At 47.4% G+C, this 23,198-nt stretch overlaps 1 protein-coding gene across 1 annotated transcript in view; it reads right to left on the bottom strand.

Annotated features, from left to right (window-relative positions):
- Positions 1 to 224: 224 nt before the first annotated feature.
- Galnt15 (polypeptide N-acetylgalactosaminyltransferase 15) overlaps positions 225 to 23,198 on the bottom strand; it is a 39,263-nt gene continuing 16,289 nt past the window's right edge. The window contains exons 2-10 of the mRNA XM_052733877.1: positions 22,347 to 22,513; positions 19,541 to 19,745; positions 15,805 to 15,972; positions 14,183 to 14,300; positions 12,691 to 12,885; positions 10,292 to 10,423; positions 9,802 to 9,906; positions 6,460 to 6,603; positions 225 to 2,790 (exon numbers count right to left, since the gene is read on the bottom strand). Coding sequence (XP_052589837.1) covers positions 2,644 to 2,790; positions 6,460 to 6,603; positions 9,802 to 9,906; positions 10,292 to 10,423; positions 12,691 to 12,885; positions 14,183 to 14,300; positions 15,805 to 15,972; positions 19,541 to 19,745; positions 22,347 to 22,513 — 1,381 coding nt within the window. The 3' untranslated portion in view covers positions 225 to 2,643. The remainder of the gene's footprint in view (positions 2,791 to 6,459; positions 6,604 to 9,801; positions 9,907 to 10,291; positions 10,424 to 12,690; positions 12,886 to 14,182; positions 14,301 to 15,804; positions 15,973 to 19,540; positions 19,746 to 22,346; positions 22,514 to 23,198) is intronic.

Below are 23,198 nucleotides of genomic sequence, written 5' to 3'. Positions count from 1 at the left end.
TTAAAAAAAAAGTCATGAAATTCAGACAGACAAGCAAAATCAAACTCGGGAATTAGATCCCTCGACTGCCAAGTTTCTCCTTCTAACTGGACCACTGATAAGAATCCAAACACTAGTTACACAGTAAGAAGGTTGTTTTTCAGAAACAAGTAGACGTGTCTGTGTCAGATGAATTGCTAAATGGTCTTATTAATAAAATAAAAAAAAAAGCCTGGAGCCAGATATTGGGGTGAAGAACTGAGAGATCAGAGGAACAGGCCAAGCCACAGCCAACCTCACCTCACTAACTCCTCAGCTTCCAAAGAGACCTACTTCCTGTATACCCACGCCTATATGCGTTTCTGTCCCGCCGTCTCACTTCTCTCTGCCCAGCTACATCACTTCCTGTCTGTCTGTCTGTACAGACCTCCAGACCTCTATGGTTAGTGCTTGGATTAAAGGCATGTGCCACCACGCCTGGCTCTGTTCCCAGTGTGGCCTTGAACTCACAAAGACCAGAATGGATCTCTGCCTCCTGAATGCTAGGATTAAAGGTGTGTGCTGCCATTGCCTGACTTCTATGTTTACTATAGTGGCTGGCTTTTTCCTCTGATCTTCAGATAAGCTTTATTAGGGTGCACAATATATTGGGGGACACAATATATCACCACATGTCTGCTTTGTTTAAATTAAGGTTCTGTAAGTACCAGCCAGGGACTGAGTTGACAACCATTCCTGTAATAAAATAATGAATCATGGGGATAGTAAAAGAAGCAAGAAATACCACATTCTTTTTTGTTAGAACAATTAACCAATAAGCCATCTGGGTCCTTTTGTTAATCACCATGAAGTACAACTCACACAACAAAATCTAGTCTTTTGTTTAACTATATTAATTTATCCCAACAGCTTCAAATACTCACAATGCTAATAACAGAGTTCATTTCAGAATAGAGATCTTTAAAAATGTTTGTTCTTCAATCATTACTGCCCTTTACAAGGTGGTCATTTGAAAATTTTAAGATCCGTCCCTGCCTCAACATGTTAGAAGAATTTGTTTTAAATACAGACAGATCTGAAGTAAGAAGATGGCGGCTAAAATCTCTTCCCTACACAGGAATGGGTCTAGCTAGTGCTATTCAGTAATACTGTTTGTGTCGGTGGGATATTTCAGAACTGTGTTATCAGGTTCGGTAGCCATTAGCCACAGGTGACTACTGAACTCTTGAAATGTAGCCAGTATAATCAAGGAACAGTTTGAAAATTTCCTGAATTGTAGTGAATTTCCATCAAAATGGCCACACTGGGTTTGTGGTCATCATATTGGATAGCGTTAGTCTAGAGCGATTCTAAGGCGGGAGAAACACAGTGGGCATTGACATGGAAGTTGGAGAAGGAGTACATATTATGTCGGATGTTTTAGGAACACAAACTTATTCCCCAGTTCTTATTTAAAACAATAGCCCAAAGATCAAAGGCATCTTTAATGCAAAGTTTCTAAGTTTACCATATAGAGAGCTAATTCCATCCAGAGAGAAATGAGCAAGAATGTTTTTTTTGTTTTTTCCTCAACCACATCCTAACTCACTCAGCAGCCCTTGTGGCTGTGCCTTAGTTCTGCTCTGCTTGAGGCGGATTTCCCTCAACTGTGAGCGTTTAACCGGAAGCCAAATTTAGGGGGCCCCTGACAATCTTTGTGGGTTCATAGATGGCCCTGGTAAGCATTAGAAACATTTAATAACCAAATCTATTTTGCTTTGTAAGGATTTGGGCTCTGATGCTGGCATTCCCCTCAAGAGAGGGTTGCCCCTTTTCAAACGTTGTTATATCTTGTCAAGCCAGCACAGCTCTCCTAGTAGGGCATTACGAGAGTTTATCTACCCTGATATCTTTGTTCATGAGAATGCGCAGATGTGTTGATCCTTCCAGAACTAGTGACTGAAGAAGGGCTACATTGAGAGGAAATCTGCTTGTGGGTAACTAAGCCAGAGAAGGCTAGAGCAGGTGAATGGAGGTAGAGAGTTTCAAGAGAACTAGCCTGAAGATGAAAACATCTTACCTAGGTCCGTTTGACTCTTCTGTGGGCCAACCTGAGCTGAAGAGTGGGGACAAATCTCTCTTCCTCCTTCTTCTTCCCATCCCCACCCCATTCCCTTCTGCTTCCTGTTGAGCTAGGGTTCAATGAATGAATACAAAACATATTCTAGCAAGCCTAATCAAAATGTTGGGACTGCCAGGCCATTAAATACACTGTGCTCTAACTTTCATGACTGGACACATACAGCATCCGAGTAAGTGCTGAGTGAGATTGAAGAACTTTATCTATTGCATTTGATGTCTCCTGAAAGTGCTGTCAGACAATGCCTATGCCTCTTTCCCCAGTCAGGGATAAAAGCAAGTGTTAATGCTCAGTAGGGAAAGAAAAGACTCTGCATTACTTCATGACAATTATGTCTGGTGATGAAGACAATGAAGCCATTGCTTTTCTTTCTAAATAACAGCCAACAATCAATGCCATAAGGTACATGGAGAGATTTTCTATGCTTTCTTTTATGGCACTTTCTTCTCTCCTACACCAGAAGCCCAGGCGCAGGGGACTGGCTCGGGACACACAGGAGCAGAAAGGTGATGCTCAGTGTTTGTCTTGCTCTTCATTACTGTTACTCATCGTTCATCCACAGGGTGGACCTGGTCAAATCGCCACAGCTGGCTGCTTCTACCATCACATTGACTCAAGTGCAGATCCATATTGTCTGGTTCAACCCCAGCGTCCATGCATTTCCCAGAAAGAATGTGGATGATCATTCCATCCTGAAAAGAGAAAGAAGGAGCCAATTCCTGACAAAGTCAGCAAAGGAGGACATTTTTAAGATTTCTGCTGAGCACTAAAAGACTCACAGAGGTGATAGGAATTAGCCTGGAAAGAATGGTTGGATTTTTAGTTAATAGAAAATATAATTTAAATTACCCTAAAATTTGGATGTCATTCAACCCTAAGGAGTCATAAACCCAATTATTTGTATTGCTGATGTCATTTCTTGGAAAGTTCTAGTCAGGTAACCCTGGATAGGGTGTGTTCACTCTTTGTGATGTATTGTCAGAATCACTATTATCACTGCATTCAGGAATCTCTGCTTTCAGAAGGGTTTCATTAGTGCCACCCTCTGCTAATCCTGCAATTTGAAATTGTGACCACTAGGATGCAGTAGAGAGTAAGACTGAGAGGCTATCCTGAAGATCTAATCAGATCAGCCCTATGAAAGGTATGACTGGACTCCACCAGTTTCAATACTGACCATAACATCCCCTTACAAGAAAAATCCGATTTCTTTACAAAATTAAACATCTTTAGCCATAATGTTATAAATTCCTGCTCATTATTGAGACATTCCAAAATACATACTGCTTCAATACACAAACTGGTTGTCTTTAGTATATTCCAGAACATTTCCATCACTTCCCAAAGACATCACTACCCATTAGCAGTCATTTGCTCTTCCTCCCTTCTTCTGGCCACCCAGAATCACTACTCTCCTTTCTGTGGTCATGCACTCAGTATTCTAAACATTTCATATAAATAGAATTGTGTAGTATGGTCCCTTTATAACTAGCCTCTTTCATTTTGCATGTTTTTCAGATTTATTCATGTTGTAGTAAAAACTAGTAAGTCATTTCCTTTTTTTTTTCTTTTTACTGTGGTAAAAACACACCAAAATGTGGCACTTTTAAAGCATTTTCAACTATAAAGTTTAGAAAAGTTGAATATATTAGTTTTCCATAACTTTTTTATTGTAAAAAAGATACTCTCTACTCATTAAACAATAATTCCCCTTTCTTTTTTCCCCAGCCACTAGTAACCACTTTGCATCTATGGCTTTAACTGCTTTACATAAAATGCATTAAGTGAGATGATACAGTTTTGGGATATGTTTATGTGTGTGTGTTATTTAACCTAGTTTAATGGCCTCAGGGGTCACTTTTGTACCAATGACAGGACTTCCTTCTACTTTAAGGCTAAGTAATATTTCATGACGTAGAATTAATTCTAGAAAGTAAGTAATTCTAAGTGAAAAGCTTTAGGATAGTTGTATGTCCATGTTTTCCATTTAGCTATAGATAGATGTTCAGATTGCCTTCAATGCTTTTATATTATAAATCAAAATAGTGTCTCATTCTTTTTCTGGCTGAACGATACCTTTCATAGATATTCCTCCTTACGCATCTGGACACTGGCCCCAGGGCCTTACATTCAATGGGCAATTGCTTTAGATCACTGGACTAAAGTTCCAGTCTCATTTCATTTCTTTTCCTTTAATTTTTTCAAGACAAGGTTTCTTTGTGTAGCCTTGGCTATCCTGAAACTCACTCTGTAGACCAGGCTGGCCTCAAACTCACAGAGATCCACCTGTCTCTGCCTCCCCAGTTTTGGGAATAAAGGCATGGGCCACCACTACCCGGCTCACATCTCATTTCTTAATGCCTGGAAATAGGCCATGTGTGTCTTACTGATCTTTTGGTTTTGGTTGCTTGTTGAAAATTCAGCTTAAATTTTCCATGATGAGATTTTCCTCTTCTCTGCTCTATGAGTCACCTGTACAGAGTTCTACTAATTTTACCCTCTTTACTCCCAATCAGAATTTGAAGAGAAGAAAAACTGTAAATGAGTCTATCTATTTCTTAGTGGTACACTGAATCAGCTCAGGAAGGATGCAAATGGAGGAAACTGTATGGACACATATTGCAGATATGGTGACCTGTTGTGGGATGTTCTGTATGCTCTGATTGGTTAATAAATAAAGTGCTAATTGGCCAGTAGCCAGGCAGGAAGTATAGGCGGGACAAAGAGAGAGGAGGAGTCTGGGAAGTAAAAAGCTGAAGGAGTAGCAACATGTAAAATACCAGTAAGCCACGAGGCACGTGGCAAGGTATAGATTTATAGAAATGGGTTAATTTAAGATGTAGGATCTAGCTAGCAAGAAGCCTGAGCCATTAGGCTAAAAAGTTTAAATAATATAAGTGTCTGTGTGTTTATTTGAGTCTGAGTGGCTGCAAGTCTGAGTGGGACTGGAGAAAACTCCAGTTACAGTGATGTTGGTGCTGAGACTGAGGGATGGTGGCCAAAGAGACCCTCACCAGAACAGAATAAGAGGGACTCATAGCAGAACTGAGGTTCTGGAACCATCTCCTGATTGTTCTGTTGCATTGTCTCATGGTCAAGTCCACAGTCATGCTGCAGTACTGGTCCTTTCCCAATTTTGTACCTGGGGCTAGCTCATTCACCCTAAGTACTTAAGTCCCCCTATTTTCTCTCTGTTGGTGTGTGTCCTCTGGGAAGGTTCTAGAACTTCCTTACAGGAAATATACAGAAATGACGAAATGTTCACAATGGAACATTCATTATAATGAAGAAAATGACAGCCACATATTTATATTTTTAACTTTAAAAATATTGATTGATTTTTATTTTATGTGTATGGATGTCTGAGTGTTAATCTGTGCACCATTAGCATGAAGTGCCAGCAGAGGCCAGAAGAGGGTGTTGGATCTGCTTGAACTGGAGTTTGCTTGCCTCCAAGTGGGTGCTAGGAATTGACTAAGCCATCTCTCCAGCCCCAACAGCTACATATTTATATATCAATATCTACTTCTTTTAAATTTTGCTTTGCATCACTCCTCAATCTACACCACCAGTGATTGCTTCTGTAACATGCTCCACCATCCCACCTGTGATCCAATTGTTTTGTAACATGCTCCACCTGTGAAGGGGCCCCAAAATAGCTTGACCACATAGCAGCCATGACAGGCTTAGAGGCCCAGACACAGCTTCTGTGACAGGCTTACTGGCAGGCAACACCCAGATCCAGGAAAAGCATTAAGCTGATACCACCCAGGGACCTACCCAGGGGTGAGGAAGTACCTGGCATCCCAAACATTCCAACCATTAGGTAAGGTAGCCCAGATGTCTTTGAGTCTAGCACACACCTATTTTTTGTTTTACAGATACCCCTAGACAGTTGTCAGCCAATCAGGGTCCTGGTCCCTGGAAATCCCCTCACCACAAACTCTGCTATGATAAAAACTCTGCCCCACCTGAGTTCAGGGCTCTCTGCTCTCACCCCTGTGTCAGACAGACAGAGGGACCAAGCTCCGGAGCTTAAAATAAAGGCTCTTTGCTTTTACATGCGGGATTCGGTCTCCATGGTGGTCTTTTGGGGGTCCCTGTGATCTGGGCATAACACACCATCCTACCTGTGGTCCAAGCTAATGACCTGTCAAGGTGTAGTGACAAATTAGGACACCTCCATAGGCTGGGTTGATTTTACTTCCACCAGAGATCCCAGTGTCAAGCCATTAAGCTTAACAACAGAAGAACTGTCATGGAGAGTACCTGATGTCCTGGAAGAACCCAGGCTGCCACGCTAACAAGGTCAGCTGCCTGGAAGTTCCTTGTGATCAGCATTTCCGGAATGGATTAATTACCTCCTGGAGTTCCCAGTGCTGTTGATGGATGGTAGGGCCTTCCTCTGTGCAGTTCTGCAGAATCACCTGTTCTCCTCTGATGTCGAAGCACAACCGCTGTGGGCTGCCAAAGAGAATCTCCTTCCTGCTGGTGTGCTGCAGGTTCTGGGGTAGAGGGGGTGGCAGTTAGCATAGTCCCAAAGACACCCTCTCCAGAGGAGACAAAGGAACACACAGCAGAGCTGCATTCTTCAGATTCCACAGGGGCAGCCAGCAAGACCCTTCCTGGGTTCTGAAGTCCCAGCACCTTGGGCTTTCTCACGGTCCTGTTTCCACATCCTGGCATGCATCTGTGGCATACCTGCTATTGTCTGTATGCAGATAAGGCTGTTTTAAAAGGCTGCAAGTACTAAGTGCGCACTGCTGGAAGGGCATGTGAGGGATCCCTGAGGCCCAGGTTGATTTCCTTCTAGAGACATCTTCGCTGTCGCTAATTTCCCTGCTGTCTGTGGTGTCTGCGGACTCTTGGTCATGGTCCCCATTGCCTCCAGGATTTTAGAGAGCTGAACTGTGTGGACCTTTACACAGGGGCTTTAACTGTGAGGCTTACCAATTGGATGGCATGTTTTGGCAAAGCTATCTTCTGTTTGTTCTTGCCGGATGCAGTCCGAACTGATTTTTATGTTAACTGTGGGCTCTGAGACAGCAAGGGCATCATGGATGTGCAGCCTGCTCAGTCATGTGAGCCCTGTGTTCAGAACGGTTTCATGCTCTTGGTTCAATCTATTCACTTTAAGCATTGCTGCCACTGTCTTGAAATTCATAATAACTGCCGAATTAGAGACATCACATCTTCAATTTGCATTAGGCCCTGCTAATTTGCAAATTAAATATAGTGGTCTTCCGTACTTGACAATTCCCAAACAGCACAGTTAGCATAAATTTGAACCCTAAGCACATCTCAGAGGCTTGTGGGCGACTCTCAAGGGAGAGTAAATTTTTTCCTACTCAAAATCCCATCTGTAGTGACAAATGACTTCCTTCTTGTTTCCTTGTGTGTTGCTAGAGTTTTCCTGCCTGGCCCACAGTCAGGACAAATCTCTCTCACCTGCCAGTCCCACAGCCACTCAGACCCAACCAAGCAAACACAGAGACTTATATTGCTTACAAACTGTATGGCCGTGGCAGGCTTCTTGCTAACTGTTCTTACAGCTTAAATTAATCCATTTCCATTAATCTATACCTTGCCACATGGCTCGTGGCTTACCGGCATCTTCATATGCTGCTTGTCATCCTGGCGGCTGGCAGTGTCTCTCTGACTCAGCCTTCCACTTCCCAGCTTTATTCTCCTCCTTGTCCCGCCTACACTTCCTGCCTAGCCAATGGCCAATCAGTGTTTTATTTATTGACTAATCAGCAACACATTTGCCAAACAGAACATCCCACAGCACTTGTGGTCATGGGGAGATAGTTTTAGCACAGCTTTGCAAGCACGGGCTACCCTATAATGGTCAAAGCCGGGTAATACAAAGTCTCAGTCCAAACCTCATCTCTCGTGAACTGAAGCCGGGCCCTCCTTGCTTCTCCCTGCCTGCAGCCACGCTGCTGAGCTCCAGAGGGAGGTGGCCACTGGACCCTGTCACCTCTCAAGGAAACCCAGCTCACACAAATGGCTCTGTTTTCATTTGCCACTTGAGTTTTAGTTCTTGGATATTTATTTCCTTTCTTTCTTGCAAACTCAATGATCTGTGCATGGAAAGGGGCATTTTATGTTCTTTTTATCCAGCACATATCTAGTCGTCCCCTCCCTGCCCCCCTTGGCGAGAGAGTCAGCTTATTGACTTTCTAATATTGCAGGCTCCAGAAGACCTCACTAATAAAAAAAAAAAAATACACAGAACAAATATTCTCTTTGTCTAAAGGAAGCCCATAGCACACAAAGAAACCGAGACTCAGATGATAAAAAGCCTGCTAAGATCTCACAGCCAGCCAGTGGGAACTTGATTCAAACCTAGCTCTGGATGGCGGTCGAGATGGTAACAGCTGTCACCCTAATATGTGACTTCCACACTTGGCTCTTTATGTGCTCATCTCTTGTGTCTAGTGCTATGGGTTAAACATGAAGCATCCTCCATGGGCTAATGCTTCACATGCCCCAGCTTATGGCCCTGTTTTGAAGGCTGGGGGGGGGGAGGGGGGGGGGCCCTTAGGAGGTGGGACCTGACTGCTGGAAGCAGATCACTAGAGGCAAGCCTCTGAGGGATATGTGCACCTGGCTTGCTTTCTCTGCTCTTTAGTCTGCACCATGTGAGCAAGCTACCAAATGTCTCATACTTCTGCCACCATGGACCAAGTCACTTCCAGGGCCATGCCCTTCTCACGGTAAACTGAAATTCTCCTGAGACCATGAGCTAAAAAAAATACACCACCACCAACAAAACCACAACAACAGCAACAAAACCTTTCCTCCCTTGTTTCTGTCAGGTATTTAGAGCCTAGGGATGTGAAAGCTCACTGATGTATCTGGTGTGAATGCCCACTGGTATTTTAGGAAAGAATGGTGAGGTTCACAGATGGAAGAGACCAAGTGAATCCTGAGCCAGCTCCTTCCCTATGTTCTGTCCAGGCCCTGAGCCTGTCCCCACCTCTCTAGGCTGGCACTGCAAGGCTGGACCCCAAACTTCCCATGGAGATGCTTCCCCCTTCTCCTCGGGCTCTCTGGGTCTCACTTAACTGTTGTTTGCTTTCATTAGGTAACTTTGAAGTACGACAGCTCAATTCAAAGGACCCCCCCCCCCCCCCATGACAGTCTGAATCAGATCTGGGGCCAGTCTACACTGAGGAGTTATTCAGGTTCTGAAAAGAAGTGGACCCATGACCTCTCAGCCAGGATGGACAGCTTTCTGTTACCTTGCTCAGTTTTTCCTATGATGAAAAATTGAAGCAAATAAGACATACTCCAAGGATCACAGTGACCTTCCTAATGGCCAAAGAGTCCATGTGACTCTAGACCCTTCTCCCGACTCCATTAACTCTTTTCTACTCAGACCCTTGGACCCTTCCTCAAGCCTGGAGGATCTAAGGTGGACATTCCTGGGTTGGTGGTTCTATGACAGTTTCTTCCTCTGCCAGATTCAAGGGCTGGCTAAGTAGCCTCGTCCTTCCTTATAACTGAGATGCTCTGTTCTTTGATGCTGGTCCGGATCTAAAGTGAGGATGATGTGGGCAGACCTGTGACAAGTCATCACAGTGGGAGACCACAGCCTGTCATGGACATGGGACCACAGAGAGGAGCTACTCTGAAGGGAATTGAAGAGTACCCTAGGAAACTGCACCCACTCCCAGCGAAGCATCATCACCCACCTGTTGCTGCCGGTTGTTACTGCAAGGGGCCAATGTCATGGGGCAGCCCAGGATGTCCCCTTCTGCTTGGCAGTCTGCACAGAAGCCAAGTCCAGTGTTGTGGAGCTGAAAGTGAACATCCACAAAGATGTGAATCTGACCTCCACTGTGAAGATGCCATGGAGCAGATTCTAACCCTCTGTCCTCTTTAGACCTTATCCCAAAGTGTGTGGTTCAGTCACAGTGAACTGGGTCAAGCCCAAATTAGTTATCTTAAGACACAAGCCTTCAGGCGGAGTCAGGCCACACACATTTTGGTGAAGGGATCTGGCATGGATTACAGGGTAACACTGCTGCTTTCCCCTGGCTGGCAGGGAGGCAGAGATGGGGAGTCCAAAGGCCTCTGAAACCCTGCTGAGCCTGGTTGCCCAGTGTAAGGGACGAACATTCTTGTCTTGGCAAGTGACCCTCTCTCTCCTTTCTTTCCCACCTCCCCTGGGCCATGCCTTGCCTTTCCAGAGAACCTGGGTCTGTGCTCAGATGGATACAGCTCAGGGTAGACATTGGCCAGAAACCAGTGGAACGTCCGACAACCCAGCCTCCTTTGCAGCTTCAGGCGTTCTGTGCAGTCTGGCTTCGCAACCTGCCGTTGGAGAAGGACATGGGGAGTGAAGACAGGAAAGCGTATTTCCCCCAAAACCCACAAAGTAGGGGAAGAATAGAGGTAGATGTGAAGAGGCAGAAGGATCAGGACAGGATTGCAACAGGAGGAAAGCTCGGATGCTGAGAGAGGTTTAGAAGGTACGGAGTCAGTAACCTCTCTAGAGAGAGGCATGGAACCAGAGAGATTGGAAGCAGTATACCTCTTCTCACAGACCCCCAAATCTTCAGCCTACGAAGACCATGGTGTCTATGCCTTAAAGTCTTTTCTCTGGAATGTGAAGAAATGATGGGCTCTGTACCTGGGATGTACCATGAGCTGGCCCGGGGTAGTGGAGGCGAAGTAAGTTGGGAAATTGCAAGGGTGGAGGCTGAGGAAAGGCAGGCTGGTTTTTCTTCCTCCCTGAGTGTCCGCTTTCTCCATCGATGAACCGTTCATTCAGGCTACACTGGCCTCTCCCTTTATAAACAGCTGTAGGAGGGTGGACACCGGCCCTCAACACTAGTCTAATGATTTAGGCTGTGTTGGTAAGATATGAAGAAACCCATCTAGAAGGTGAGTACAAATTTCCTGGGAGAGAGAAGCTTTGAGGAGGGGTTGAAATAATCAAATATGGAGAGAGGGGTGTGGGAAAGGAGGAAGGAGGGAATGGGAAAGGGGAAATAAAAAAGAGAGGGGCTGATGATCATGTCAGTGTTCTGCCTTGGTGGTCCTGGTTTTTAGTAAGACATAGTGGGGCCAAGCAGGCTGTAAATACATGCTGTATTAGGCTGGCCTCATCCGGCATGCTGGGTTCTAATGAGCCTGTCTAGTGGAAGGTTGGCTAGGTACATCAGAAGCCTGGATATATTTAACTCTTTTTAATGGATTCTTTATAAATGAAGTCTGTATTGATATTAAACAAGTGTCCTCTGAAAGCGAAGAGAAAATTTAGTAATAGACATCTATTACATGAAAGGAAAAAACAAAAACAAAAACAAACAAACAAAAACAAACACACCAGTGATGCTCCAGCCTAAAGACAGCCCAGGGATCAAAACTGCAGCAGCTCTGCGGTACCTTATAGAACTCTGTAGAAGGGTACCTACTCCCCACTGTCAAGTGGGTAAAGCCTAAACTCTTTAGCTCAACCCTCAGAGGCCTCAGCATCTTCCTCCAAGCCCTCCTCTGGTGTCTGAGTGACCCCATGCAGCCATAGTTGAAGTACTGCCTTTTCTGAGGAGTACTTCTGGGATGTCAGATTTAGGATTCAGTGGAGTCCTGGTGAGAACTTCCCTTCCATCTCCAATACAAACCCAACCAGAAGCTACAGTCGTGGGGTCGCTCCTGTGTGCAAAGAGAGCAGATGCTGCTTTGGGTGATGCTTGGAGTCACTGAGGGTGGCCCAGAGAGAACTCTAGCTACCCAGGCCTTGGAATTGAACTGAAATTTTGATTGTCATCTCCCATTAAAGAGACAAACAGATAGACAATGAGTTCTGAGACTTGTCTGTAGGTCAGCCTGCTGTAGGAAGCAGGTGGGTCTGGATAAAGAAAAACAAAATCCTGAGGACTTCAAGAAAAGGGAGTACTGGGGCTCCTGCACGCCTCACTCTTGTCTGACTTCCCTGCATGTAGTGGGCATGGGTGTGTCTCTCTAAGGACCTTGCCTTTGTCTATGCTATCCAGCAGTGGGCTGCTGAGGGACTTGCAGGAACAGTTTCCCAACTGTGCTACTCTTTTGGGACCCTACTTGAAGTGCAGAGAGTGTAATGGCAGCCTGTGGCTCATTATCACGCGTGTGTCACTGCACAGGAACTGACCGACCAATAGTGAACTGGGGGACATTTAACTACCCATTTAAAATTTCAACTTTTCTCTGGCTTTTTTGAGTCTTCATATTTATTTTTATACTCAGATCTGTTCTTTGTCTTGGATATTCCTTAACCCTTGATCGCCACTCAGGATGAAAGAACGCTCAGAGATGTGACTCATCCCCTATCTGGACCCACCTCCCCTCTGGCCTTGTGGGGAAAGGTTGCCTCCCATTCACAGAATACCATAGCAGTCTGGGAATTCCAGGCCAAGGTCAACTGTGGTACTCCAGGGAGGTGATGAGAGAGACAGAGGACAGCCCCACCAGGTAGAAAGGTCACTCCAGAGGGCCAACTCAAGCAAGCTCAAACCAGAAAGAAGGGAGAGGGTTCTTCTTGGCCGACCTTAACCTGGCGACCTTATGTTGGTCAAAGACCCCTAGTAGCCCATCCTTACCTTGCTCTGGGCAAAGGCCTCTGGGATGTGCCTGTAGAAGGTTTCTTTGAAGGACCCCAGCCAGGTCTCAGCAATTCGGACCTTGTTCCTCAGAATGACCTCAGGGTCAGTCCTGGAGCTGGCATCTTGGCTTTGGTAGATGTGTCCCACTCGAGAGCAGGGAAGGATTTCAACGGAGCCACCACAAAGCCAGGCCTGTCACAGAAGGAGAAGGTGAATGGCTCTTTCTTCTACTTCCCTGTCTGTGAGCAGCTGGCAGAAAACCAGGAAGTCGGAAGCCAGAATGACCAGTTCAGATCCCCAGATTGCAGTTCCTCCATCCAAGAGTGTGGGCAGCAGGGCAGCAAGGGGGAGGGACAGAGGGCAGTTGTCCCAGGGTGGAATTGAGGGGTGATGGCTGACACCCATGCACCTTCCTGAACATGCCGCCTGGAAACATGTGCAGAGTTAGCACACAAAGAAACGCAGGGTCAGCTCCGCACACACACAACAGAGGATGTTTTCCCAGGGAAAATATGTCGGCAGTGGCTAGGGAATTTCTAAAACACTGTGATGTCTCCTGCAAAGACACTAGAGATGAAAGCACAGCTCCCTTAGCCTTCTTCACTCCTTCCAGAAGCTTCTCCCAGGTCCCCACTGCTCACTGTCAAGAACCCTTCATTCTATACCTGGTGACAGAAATTACAATTGAATAGTGCTACAACAGGCTGTGGTTCAAGAACTAAAAACACGCTGGGCATGGGGTTCTCAAACCCTACTCCCCAAGATACCTCAGAGGACTCAGACAGCACTGCAGGCATCTTCCATTTTTTTTTAGAGAAATAGCAAACTTGGACATTGTGCCAACTACAAGCTTGATGTAATTCCCACATCCGCATTAGATTGGTCTGCCCGTGTTAGATGGTAGACAACTTTGCTGGGTTGGGTTTGGGGCAGTGGGTGTGACCGAAAGGCAAGTACAATGCTAGAACCTGTGTGGAAGAGAAAGTGTGGGTGGTGGCTGCTCACATGGTTCCCAGGATGGAGAGGCCAGCTAAGGCCAGCAGGTCCTAAACCAAGAGAATACCCATTGTTTGGATGGAACTACTCAGTGCCAAGAATGGTTTCACATCTGGCTGTAAAAGATCCCCTAGATGCTAAGGGTACCACGAACGGAGAACGTGCCAGAAGCTCTGGATTGCCTTCACTGAGATGTGAATGACTGATAGTACATCTTCTCCTGATGAGGATCTTGAAAGTCAAGTTCACAGAGGAGGCTGAGAGTAAAGTCAAGGTAGCTCACCAGAGACATGGCCTGGGAGGAGACGGGAGGCTTGACTTATCTTGTTGCAATGACTTTATATAATTTACCCACAAGTTTATTCCCAACATCTGCCCTTTCTAATGTCTGCCTCTGAGCAGACTACATACATACATACATACATACATACATACATACATACATACATGACTCCAGAGATACCACCATGTTCACTGTTGACATAGAACCTACCTTGAAGGACATCTCAAGATTTTCACTACCCTGTAGTGACATGAGAGGATCATAAGCTCCGGTGTTTTGGAAGTAATGTCTGTCCACGGCCACCACCTCTCCGGGTACCACAGGGCTCCTGCACAGAGAAGTCACGTGAGAGACTACAGTGCAACCCCAAACTCAGAAACAGGCTGGGTGGGGCTTCCCAGAGGCAGGGCCAGCCAGGGAGCCTGCCAACTCCAGGCTCTGGGGGAGCTCAACATTTTGATCCACAAGACCGGAATCCAAGAATTTTATCAAGAGAACTGGGAGCTGGAGAGATGTTTCAACAGTTACGAGTGCTTGCTGCTCTTCCAGAGGACCCAAGATATGTTACCTCTCTCCATTTGATTTCCTCACCTCTAACTGGGATAAAACAACCATCCACAAAACAACAAAAAAACGAAACAAACAAACAAACAAAACAGTTCACAGTTGTGGTTTGTGGGGATTGAAATAAAGAGTTACATACTGTCGAGGCATCATACTTGCCGTGTTTGAAATACAAAGCTGAACAGATCTGAGTTCACTATTCCTCTCTGAAATTCATAGTGCTGCTGTTTTTCTTTGTTGTTGTTGCTTGTTTGTCTTTTCTGTTTTGTTTTTTGAGACAAGGTCTCACTGTGCAGCACAGACTGGCCTTAAACTCTTGATATCAGGTGTGCACCAACACCTGACTCCTGGTGACTGTTTTAATTCAGAATTTTTGGATTTTAGAAAGGGACCTCCATGACATACTGCCTGTCAGCTTTGGTCACTACATCCTTTAGTGGGGTGCACAGAAACTTCTTCAGTCAGCATGTAACTACTCAGAGTGGGCTCAGGCACCATGTCCCTCAGGTACACATCTGCTGCCCACTGCATTATGACAATAAACGAGGTTTTCAGAGGGCTTTGGGTTTTGTGGTTATCAGTTGTGGACTGTGGATGTGGACCAGCCATCCAGCTTAGCGTATCAGGGAAATAGGTGGTTTTAGGAGCTGGCTACCCTGGATTTCCGTCGTCATGATGTTGGGAATTTAATCTGTATGTATCCTGGCACAGTGAAGTAGAGACGGTCAGCCTGGCTGAGCCATTCCAGAACTCATGACCCATATAGTCTGTGAGCTTGGAGAATAGCTGTTGTTTTACACACTAAATTTGAAATGGCTTGTTATCCGGCAGAAAATTTCTAATTAAAAAACCTACTTAAATAATTGTTCAGAAACCAAACACGGGAGTAGCAACTTTCAAAGCTGTTATCTATTTTGAGAATTATGGTGTCACAGTGTTCGGCCAGCTAAGTCTTCCTTCTCACTGAGCAGGAACCTGAGACCAAGGAGTTGTGTTATCTGGGGTCAAGGTCAGCTCAGCTTCTTCCTCATTCTTACCCTGGACAGAATCTTCTGCAAGACAGCTTCCCTGGCTCTCTTCACTGGACTTCATTGATATCACGATGATGGAAGCACTGCAGCTGGCTGAATGCTTTTTACACATCGGCTTATTTGGTTTCCATACCCACCCCGTGTGCTAGGCACTGTCATCAGGAAACTGGGACTCAGGTGACATGGCTTGCTGTCCCGTGTGGAGCTCAGGGAAGGGCAGGCTGTGGCAGGGCTCACCTGATAGGGCTGATGGGGGATGGGCGGCCCTTCTGCTCCTGCTCCCCCAGGGGCTCCCATCGGAAATCCAACTTCCAGTCCAGCACCCCTCGCTGCGGCTCCTTGACTGGAGAGTACTGAAGTGTCTTCCAGTCAATCACGTCTATGACTGGAGACACCACTCGGCTCCTGGAAAGAGCAGAGGGTCAAACTACGATGCAGACCACTCACTAGCTGAGGGACAGAAACAAGATCTGTGTAATGTGTGGCCCAGTGCAGCAGCCGCAGGCCATTCCTACCTGTTAGCCTTGAAACTGTGCTTTGTCTCAGGTAAGAATCCCAATTTAGAAGAATTAATATGAAAAAGGATGAAAAACTTTCAGTAAATTTTATATTGATTACATGCTGATACTATACTTTGGATATACTGGGTTTACACTACTAAAATTAATTTCAGCTGTTTTTACTTTGTAACATGACTGTTTTAATTAAACATGTAGCCCGTGTTGCATGTCTTCTGTATGGCACTCTACTATAGCTGCATATAACTTGATACGCCTCAGACAGGGCCCTGGGCAGTCAGTTGCGGGAAACAACTTGGGATGACAGCCATTTAGCTCTTCCTAGAGAGCGCCCCTTTCCTTTAGAAGTCCCCTTATTTAGAGGTGTGCTTCTCTGCCTTCCTGGTTAGGCATTAGAGCTGGCGGACAGCACAAGGCAGCTAGAAGGGAGGTATGGCAGATACCCTCGGCCTTTCACATTACTGTTTTATAAGGAAGCTGCCGTCCATCGGTCAGCATCCCAGGACCACGCAAAACCAGCTGCTTTTTGTGTAGGGTTGTTTTCTACAGTTATAGGGATAGTGCACCACTCAGCCCTAGAGAACACCTCAAACACTATACATGCTGTAAAATTGCATATTTACTTTTATAATTTCCTTAAATAAAATAAGACACTGAAACATCTTACTCCAGGGTTGGAGAGAGGACTCAGCTAAGACTCTTCCTTGTGACTCTTTCAGAGGATCCAGGTTCAGTTCCCATCACCCACGTCAGGAGCTCACAAGAGCCTTCATTTCAACTCCAGAGGATCTGACATCCTCTTCTGGTCTCTGTGGTCACAGCACACTTGTGTTGCACACGCGCGCACGCGCGCGCGCACACACACACACACACACACATGAAATAAATAAACCTGTAACACTGGGAAAGAAAACTGCCTTCTTACAACATAACCAGTCGCCATGACAAATGTCTGAGGGCAGTAAAGGATGCTGAGCAATAAACGTTTCAAAGCTGCCACATGGCTAGGGGCCGAGCTAGTCATTGTCAGGATCAGGGGACCAGGGCTGGTAATGGACTCCAGATGCTTTGACCAGGGTGTGGGGAAACTATGGCTCTGCAAAGCAGGCTGCCACCCTGTCCCCTCTGGACTCTCACTGCACCTGGGTAATGGAAGCACCTAGAGATTTTTTTCCTCCTTTGGAGACACTGGGTCCACAGAATGTCTCCGACCCAGGCTCAGAGGCAGCAGCCCCATCCCCCCTTCTCTCTAGAGCAGCACTTAGGCCAGAGAAGCTTCACTTCACTAAGGTGTGGTGTGGTGTGGTGTGGTGTGGTGTGTGGTGTGGTGTGGTATGGTGTGGTGTGGTGTGTGGTGTGGTGTGGTGTGTGGTGTGGTGTGGTGTGGTGTGGTGTGGTGTGGTGTGTGGTGTGGTATGGTGTGGTGTGGTGTGGTGTGTGGTGTGGTGTGGTATGGTGTGGTGTGGTGTGAGCAGGAGTCAGGAGGCTCAGAAGAGCTGATGGGCCAAATCCCCGAGGAAGCTACACAGATTGGAAAGGGGATCCTAGACCTGCCCAGTGCTCAGTGTCGCTGTGTAGAGTCCAGAGAGGATCACTCAGATTGAGGAGGTGACTTTCTTTCAGATTCTCAATGACCTGGACAAGGTGGGCCAGAGGAAAGAGAGGGGCCAGGAGCCATAAAGTCTGTGAGAGGATAGAAAGATGGTGGAATCCCAGAGAGCAGAGCAGCGGGCATGTTAGGAGAAGGCCACATCAAACACCCAAGACCAGAGGTTCTGGGGGCAGGCATAACACACACACACACACACACACACAGGGATGGGGTGGAGGGGAGGGAGGGAGACAGGCAGGCAACATGAAGGGTGGAAGAGAGGCTACTGGAATTTCTGAGGGTGTCACGTGTCTAACAGCCAAGGACTGCTGAGGCTCGGCTGCATCCCTCTGCCTCCACCTACAGTGAAGACAACGGAGCTCTGAGCTGGCACTCATGGAAGACGCTGGCATGAAGGATGACGTCCGTGTTTAACATGTCCCAGCACCAGGGAAAGAACAAGGGAGGCCATTTCTCTCTGAACGGCTACAGGGGTTCTTAAGAAGAGATCACAGTTGGTACCAGACAGCCCGACCAGAGGCCTGTCCTTCACACTCTGCACACGATTTCACCTCTCTGAGCCTCAGTTTCCCTCCTCCAGAAACAGAAGCAGAAAGCAGGGACACCTGCTTGAGCCACTGCCCAGGGCAGGGAGGGGAGTCATTGAAGAGCGGGACATGAGACAACAACGTTAGTTAGTTCCCAAACGGGTTTGCAATGTGAAATCATGAGCAGGGCACAATGATCTCCAAGGTACCCCGAGTCACCCATCTGCTACACCAGGGTGGGGATCACACACAGGGAATGGTCTAGAAACCTGATCAGCAAGAGCTCCAGGATTTTGAGGGAACTGGTACATGGAACAGAATCAAAGATGGCCTCCCTGAAGGCTTGATGAACTTTTCTTGCCCTCAGTCTGGTGCTAAACTTAGCACACAATACCTTTACTTATTGGAATGTAGGCCAAAAGCATGTCCATCATGGAATTGGGCCAAATGGTGTTTTGGGCCAACTGGGTCTTGGTTTAGAAATTTTTCTCTTCTGTGTGATTACCCCCAACTTAAGCCACAGAGTGCAAGAATAGGAACCATGAGGTCTGGTGCTGACAGCTCCATCTGGCTGGGGGCCAGGAGGTCCTGTTGTGTCTCAGGCCTGCTTGAGTGGCAGGGGTGGTGAATAGCTGAGCCCCTCCCCACACTCCTAGGTGAGCTGGTTACCAGGGTTAGGTTTTCTGGTTAGGATATTCACATTGAGGGGCATGATGGACAGGTCAGACTCAGGAAGCAGTGGAGAGCAAGAGGGAGTGGGAAGACAGCGTGATGATGGTCAAAGCAAGGCTGACCTATGGGATGTGGTGAGGCCCTCTCAACTCCACATTCCCCGGGACTTGGCTTAGTTAGAAAATTAGGAGCACTGTGTGTACTACAGAGGAGCAAAGAACGTTAGTTATCAAGAAAGCTAGTGATTGGGGGAATTTAATGCCTTCTTCCTGGGCATGGGTCACCTGTGGTGTAGGCTAGTTTAGAAATTTGTTCCCCCACAACGTGTTACAGTCTCGGTGTGAACTGTGTCAAAGTCCGGGTTAATGTCAAGCATGGTATGTGCTGCCCTTCCTGTGCAGCTTAGCAGGACCGGCTGTATTTGGACCTTGCAGAAGCTGTTCTCCAGCCTCCCTTCCAATAGGAACTCCTCACATTTCCTACAAGGCTCAAGCATCTGGAAACCCCAAGGAATAGACAGCAGTTAGTGGGGACCAAGGCGCTTCTCAAACGGTGGGTGGGTGCTCCGTTCTCAGAGTGACTGGGCCGGGGTATCTCGCCCACACCCTCTTCCCACTTTGCAGATCCCTGGTGGAAGGAGTTACCTGTCATCAGCTATTCTGCTGAGGAGGGGCTCCAGCCATCCAGGGTGGCACTCACAGTGGGCATCCATGAAGACCAGCACGTCCCCTGTGGCCCTGGTGGCCCCCAGCATCCGGGCCCCGATGGTGCCAAGCCTCTTGTTGCTCCTGAGCAACTTCACGGTCTCCAGCCTGGCCACATAGTCACTGAGAGCAGACTTCAGCTGTTCTGGAATTGACAGGGTCCTGTCAATGGGGGGGTCAAGGATGCCACATCAAACAGGACTGTGATGAGCATTGCAGAGGTCACTCACTTAGAAACCCTAGTGGGAACCAGATTCTGAGCCTCCAATGTGTTACTAAGGTTTGGGATGGCGCACAGTTCTCTCTATTAACCACCAGGGGGCATGAGTGGAAAGTCAGAAGAAGAGAGATCTTGCAACTGATCTCCAAATGAGAGTACACACCTCAAAAAACCACCTGCTCTTACATCCCAGCTTCGGCTCTCATCCAGAGAACCTGTCCAAAGACAGAGGACAATGGGTTAAGAACAGGGTCATGAACCTGCAGCTGGTAGCCAACTGAGGTGTTGTCTCGGAAGTTTCATCCCTGTGGCAGGCTGAGTCTGAGAAGAGAAGGGGGATGAGAAACCAGGGGTGCTTCCAGCTGTGGGCTTCTGGAAGGATGCAAAGGCTGTGGTTCAGCTGCTAGCCAAGGATCCAGATGCCCTCGGGTGGGAAGGGCTGCAGCTGAGGACTTGGGAGGAAACCTGTCTTAGTTAGGTTTCTATTGTGATAAAACACAATGACCAATAGCAACTTGGGGAGGAAAAGGTTTATTTCATCTTACAACTCTCAGGTCCTACTCCATCACTGAGAGAAGTCAGGGCTTGAATTCACAGCAGGAACCAATGCAGCTCATCAGCTGACAGGAAGGGACAACAGGCCTGCTCTCCGGAGAACTCTGCCCCAGCAGGGACCCAAAGGGACTTCAGATACTTTTACCAACCAGCCCAGCCCACTGCCTGCCCATCAGAATCAACAAGCGCTGGCCAGATGTGCCTTTCTAACCCCACACAATTCCAGTTCCTCGAGCTGCTCTGACCCTCTGCGATGGCCAGGCTGGCAAATTCAAGATGGGAGAATCTCAAAAGGCACCAACAGAGGCTCCACCCCTCCCTCCCATCCTCCTTTGTTATAGAAGGGCTGTGCAGGCCTCAGCGGGGCTCAGCTTTGTGCACAACACCTCTGCTTTCCTTTGTAGCCAGCAGGGCTGCTAAATGTCACTGAGGTGAGGAAGAATGGAAGGGCGTTGACCCCCAAGGAAAGACTAGACCAGGAGTTACACACACTCCTGTGGGCCATCGGATGATGGCCTAACTTCACCTGGCAGCTTGTTAGAGCTATGGATACCTGGGCACAACCCAGATCTAGAGACTCCGGGGTGATCCGGTGAAGGTACTGGGGGTGGAACCCAGGGCTTCACACAGGATAGGCAAGTGCTCTACTACTAAACTGTAACACAGCCCTTTGTTTGTTTATTTGTTTTCTTTTTGAGACTATAATTTAATCACAACATTTCTCCCTCCCATGTATCCCTTCCCATCCTCCTCTTATTTCACTAATTGTTGTTGCATACATATATGTATCTGTACATACATATGTATTTCTAAAAACAACCTGTTGAATCTGTATAATGTTATTTGAATGTATGTTTCAGGTCTGACTGGCACTGAACAACCAGCTGATGAACTGTTCCCTGCAGAGGACCACCTCTCCAGCTCCCAGGTTTCCTCCATTGCCTATAGTTCTTTGTGGACTATAAAGGCTTCATGGGCTTTTGCCCATCTGGTTTGGCATGTTCATTAGAGGTCTCAATATGTAGCCCAGGTTGGCCTTGAACTCACAGAGATCTGATTGTCTCTGCCTCCAGAGTGCTGGGTGGGATTCAAGGTGTGAGCTACCACACCTGGCTCATATTTTTAAAACTTTTTATAGAAGTTCTTTTTAAATTGCCCAAGCTGTCATTGAATTCCATCTATAGTACAGGCTGGCTTTCTCAAACTTGTGAACCCCCTGCCTCAGCTTCCTCAGTAGCTGGGATTACAGTTTCCCACTTCCACCACACAGCCACACTCAGTGTTTTAACAAGTCTGTCTTTAGAGCTCAGGAAACCGAAGTCTGAGCCCCACTCACTTGGGGTTCAGGCCAGGGCTTCTCTGTCACTGCCTTCTCTTGATATTTTTTCTTGGTCTGAGCTTCCTGCCCCAGGCAGTACCCAAGCACACCCTACAGTCTGGACTCTGGGCCCAACTCTGCTCCACTTAGCATGACTCAGCTCCAGTCATGTCTCATCTTTGGTCCTCAGTTCCCCATCTGGACAGTAGGTAGGTTTTGCTCAGCACCCAGGAGGGAGTGAACACCCATGTCAAGACCACTCACTACCTTCTTTAGACACTGCATCTTGGGGAGAGGCTAATAGGGTGTGTGGGGGTTGGGGCCTGGGGAAGAGAACCCTAACAGAATCAGACTGAAGTGACCCTCCCCAGGGGCTTCTTGGGTTTACCCTGTCCTGGGCGTTCCCTGTCCCAGGGCTCTTCCTTGGTTGGTGATTCCTCTTTTGTGTCCTTCTTTGTTGCCTTACTGATCTCCTCTGGAGTCCTTCAGGAATGAACTACTCACACTGGAGTACATGTTCCCTCTTCACCCGAAGTTCTGCATCTAGGGGAACCTTGCCTAGGGGCTCGAACTCCCCCTCCCCCGGTCCTTCCCTCTTCCCTTCTGGTCCAAGGCCAGTCCCTCCCAGTGATCCGGGAGCCAACTTCAGTTACCTTGCTGGCTGAGGTCATCTACAAGGATGATCTCCTGCAGCAAGGCCCTGGGTGCTGTGTCCAGGATGCTGTGCACAGTTCTCAAGAGCGTGGGCCAGGCCTCGTCATGGAAGCAGAGGATGACGCTGGCTGTAGGCAGGCCACTTGCAGGATGCTGCTGCAGACACCTGCAGGGGAAGAGTGTTAGGGAGCCTTCAGGAGGAGATGCTGCAGAGAAACCAAACACACACACACACACACACACACACACACACACACACACACACACACCCCGCCGCCCAGACCTCCCTCACTCCTCAAGCCTGGCTGAGTCACTACAACCACAGCGTCCTTTCAGTGGCTCTCCTGAGATTTCAAGTAGCCACACAGAGATCCTAACACACACTACAACATCACTCTCTAACTCTCTTCCTTCAGATCACAAGAACCTGCTCTGCTGAGCCCAGCAAGCTCTTTGTACCGGAGGCAAGCTGGTCACATTCACCGAGATGATGGCCCTCAACCTACAGTGGGAGTGAACGACAATGTCACCACCTCAGGTGAGGGACCTGAAGCTCAGCACGGGGGCCAGGCTACATGACAGACACCCTGCCTTCAGAATTCCTAGACTGTTTCTGCTTCAGCCATCCCTGGCTGGATACTCTGACCTCCTCTTTTGCCTACACCCCAGGGGCTGTGTGAGCCCCTCAGCCCTGTGGGGGCGTAGGGGCTCAGAAGCTGCCTGGCTTGCTGTCATGGAGTCCACTGTGGAGGAACTGTGATAACAGGTCTGTTGTAGCATGTCACAAAAGGACCCTCCTAAAGTGAAACTTCTTTCTGGGTCCCTCTTCAGAGGGACATCAGAGCCACCAG

Source organism: Peromyscus californicus, unplaced genomic scaffold, assembly GCF_007827085.1.
Source record: "Peromyscus californicus insignis strain IS unplaced genomic scaffold, ASM782708v3 Scaffold_12__1_contigs__length_115047231, whole genome shotgun sequence".
In the NCBI taxonomy this organism is placed as follows: Eukaryota; Metazoa; Chordata; class Mammalia; order Rodentia; family Cricetidae; genus Peromyscus; species Peromyscus californicus.
The sequence above is the reverse complement of the archived record's forward strand: the minus strand, read 5'-3'. Positions and strand labels throughout refer to the sequence as shown.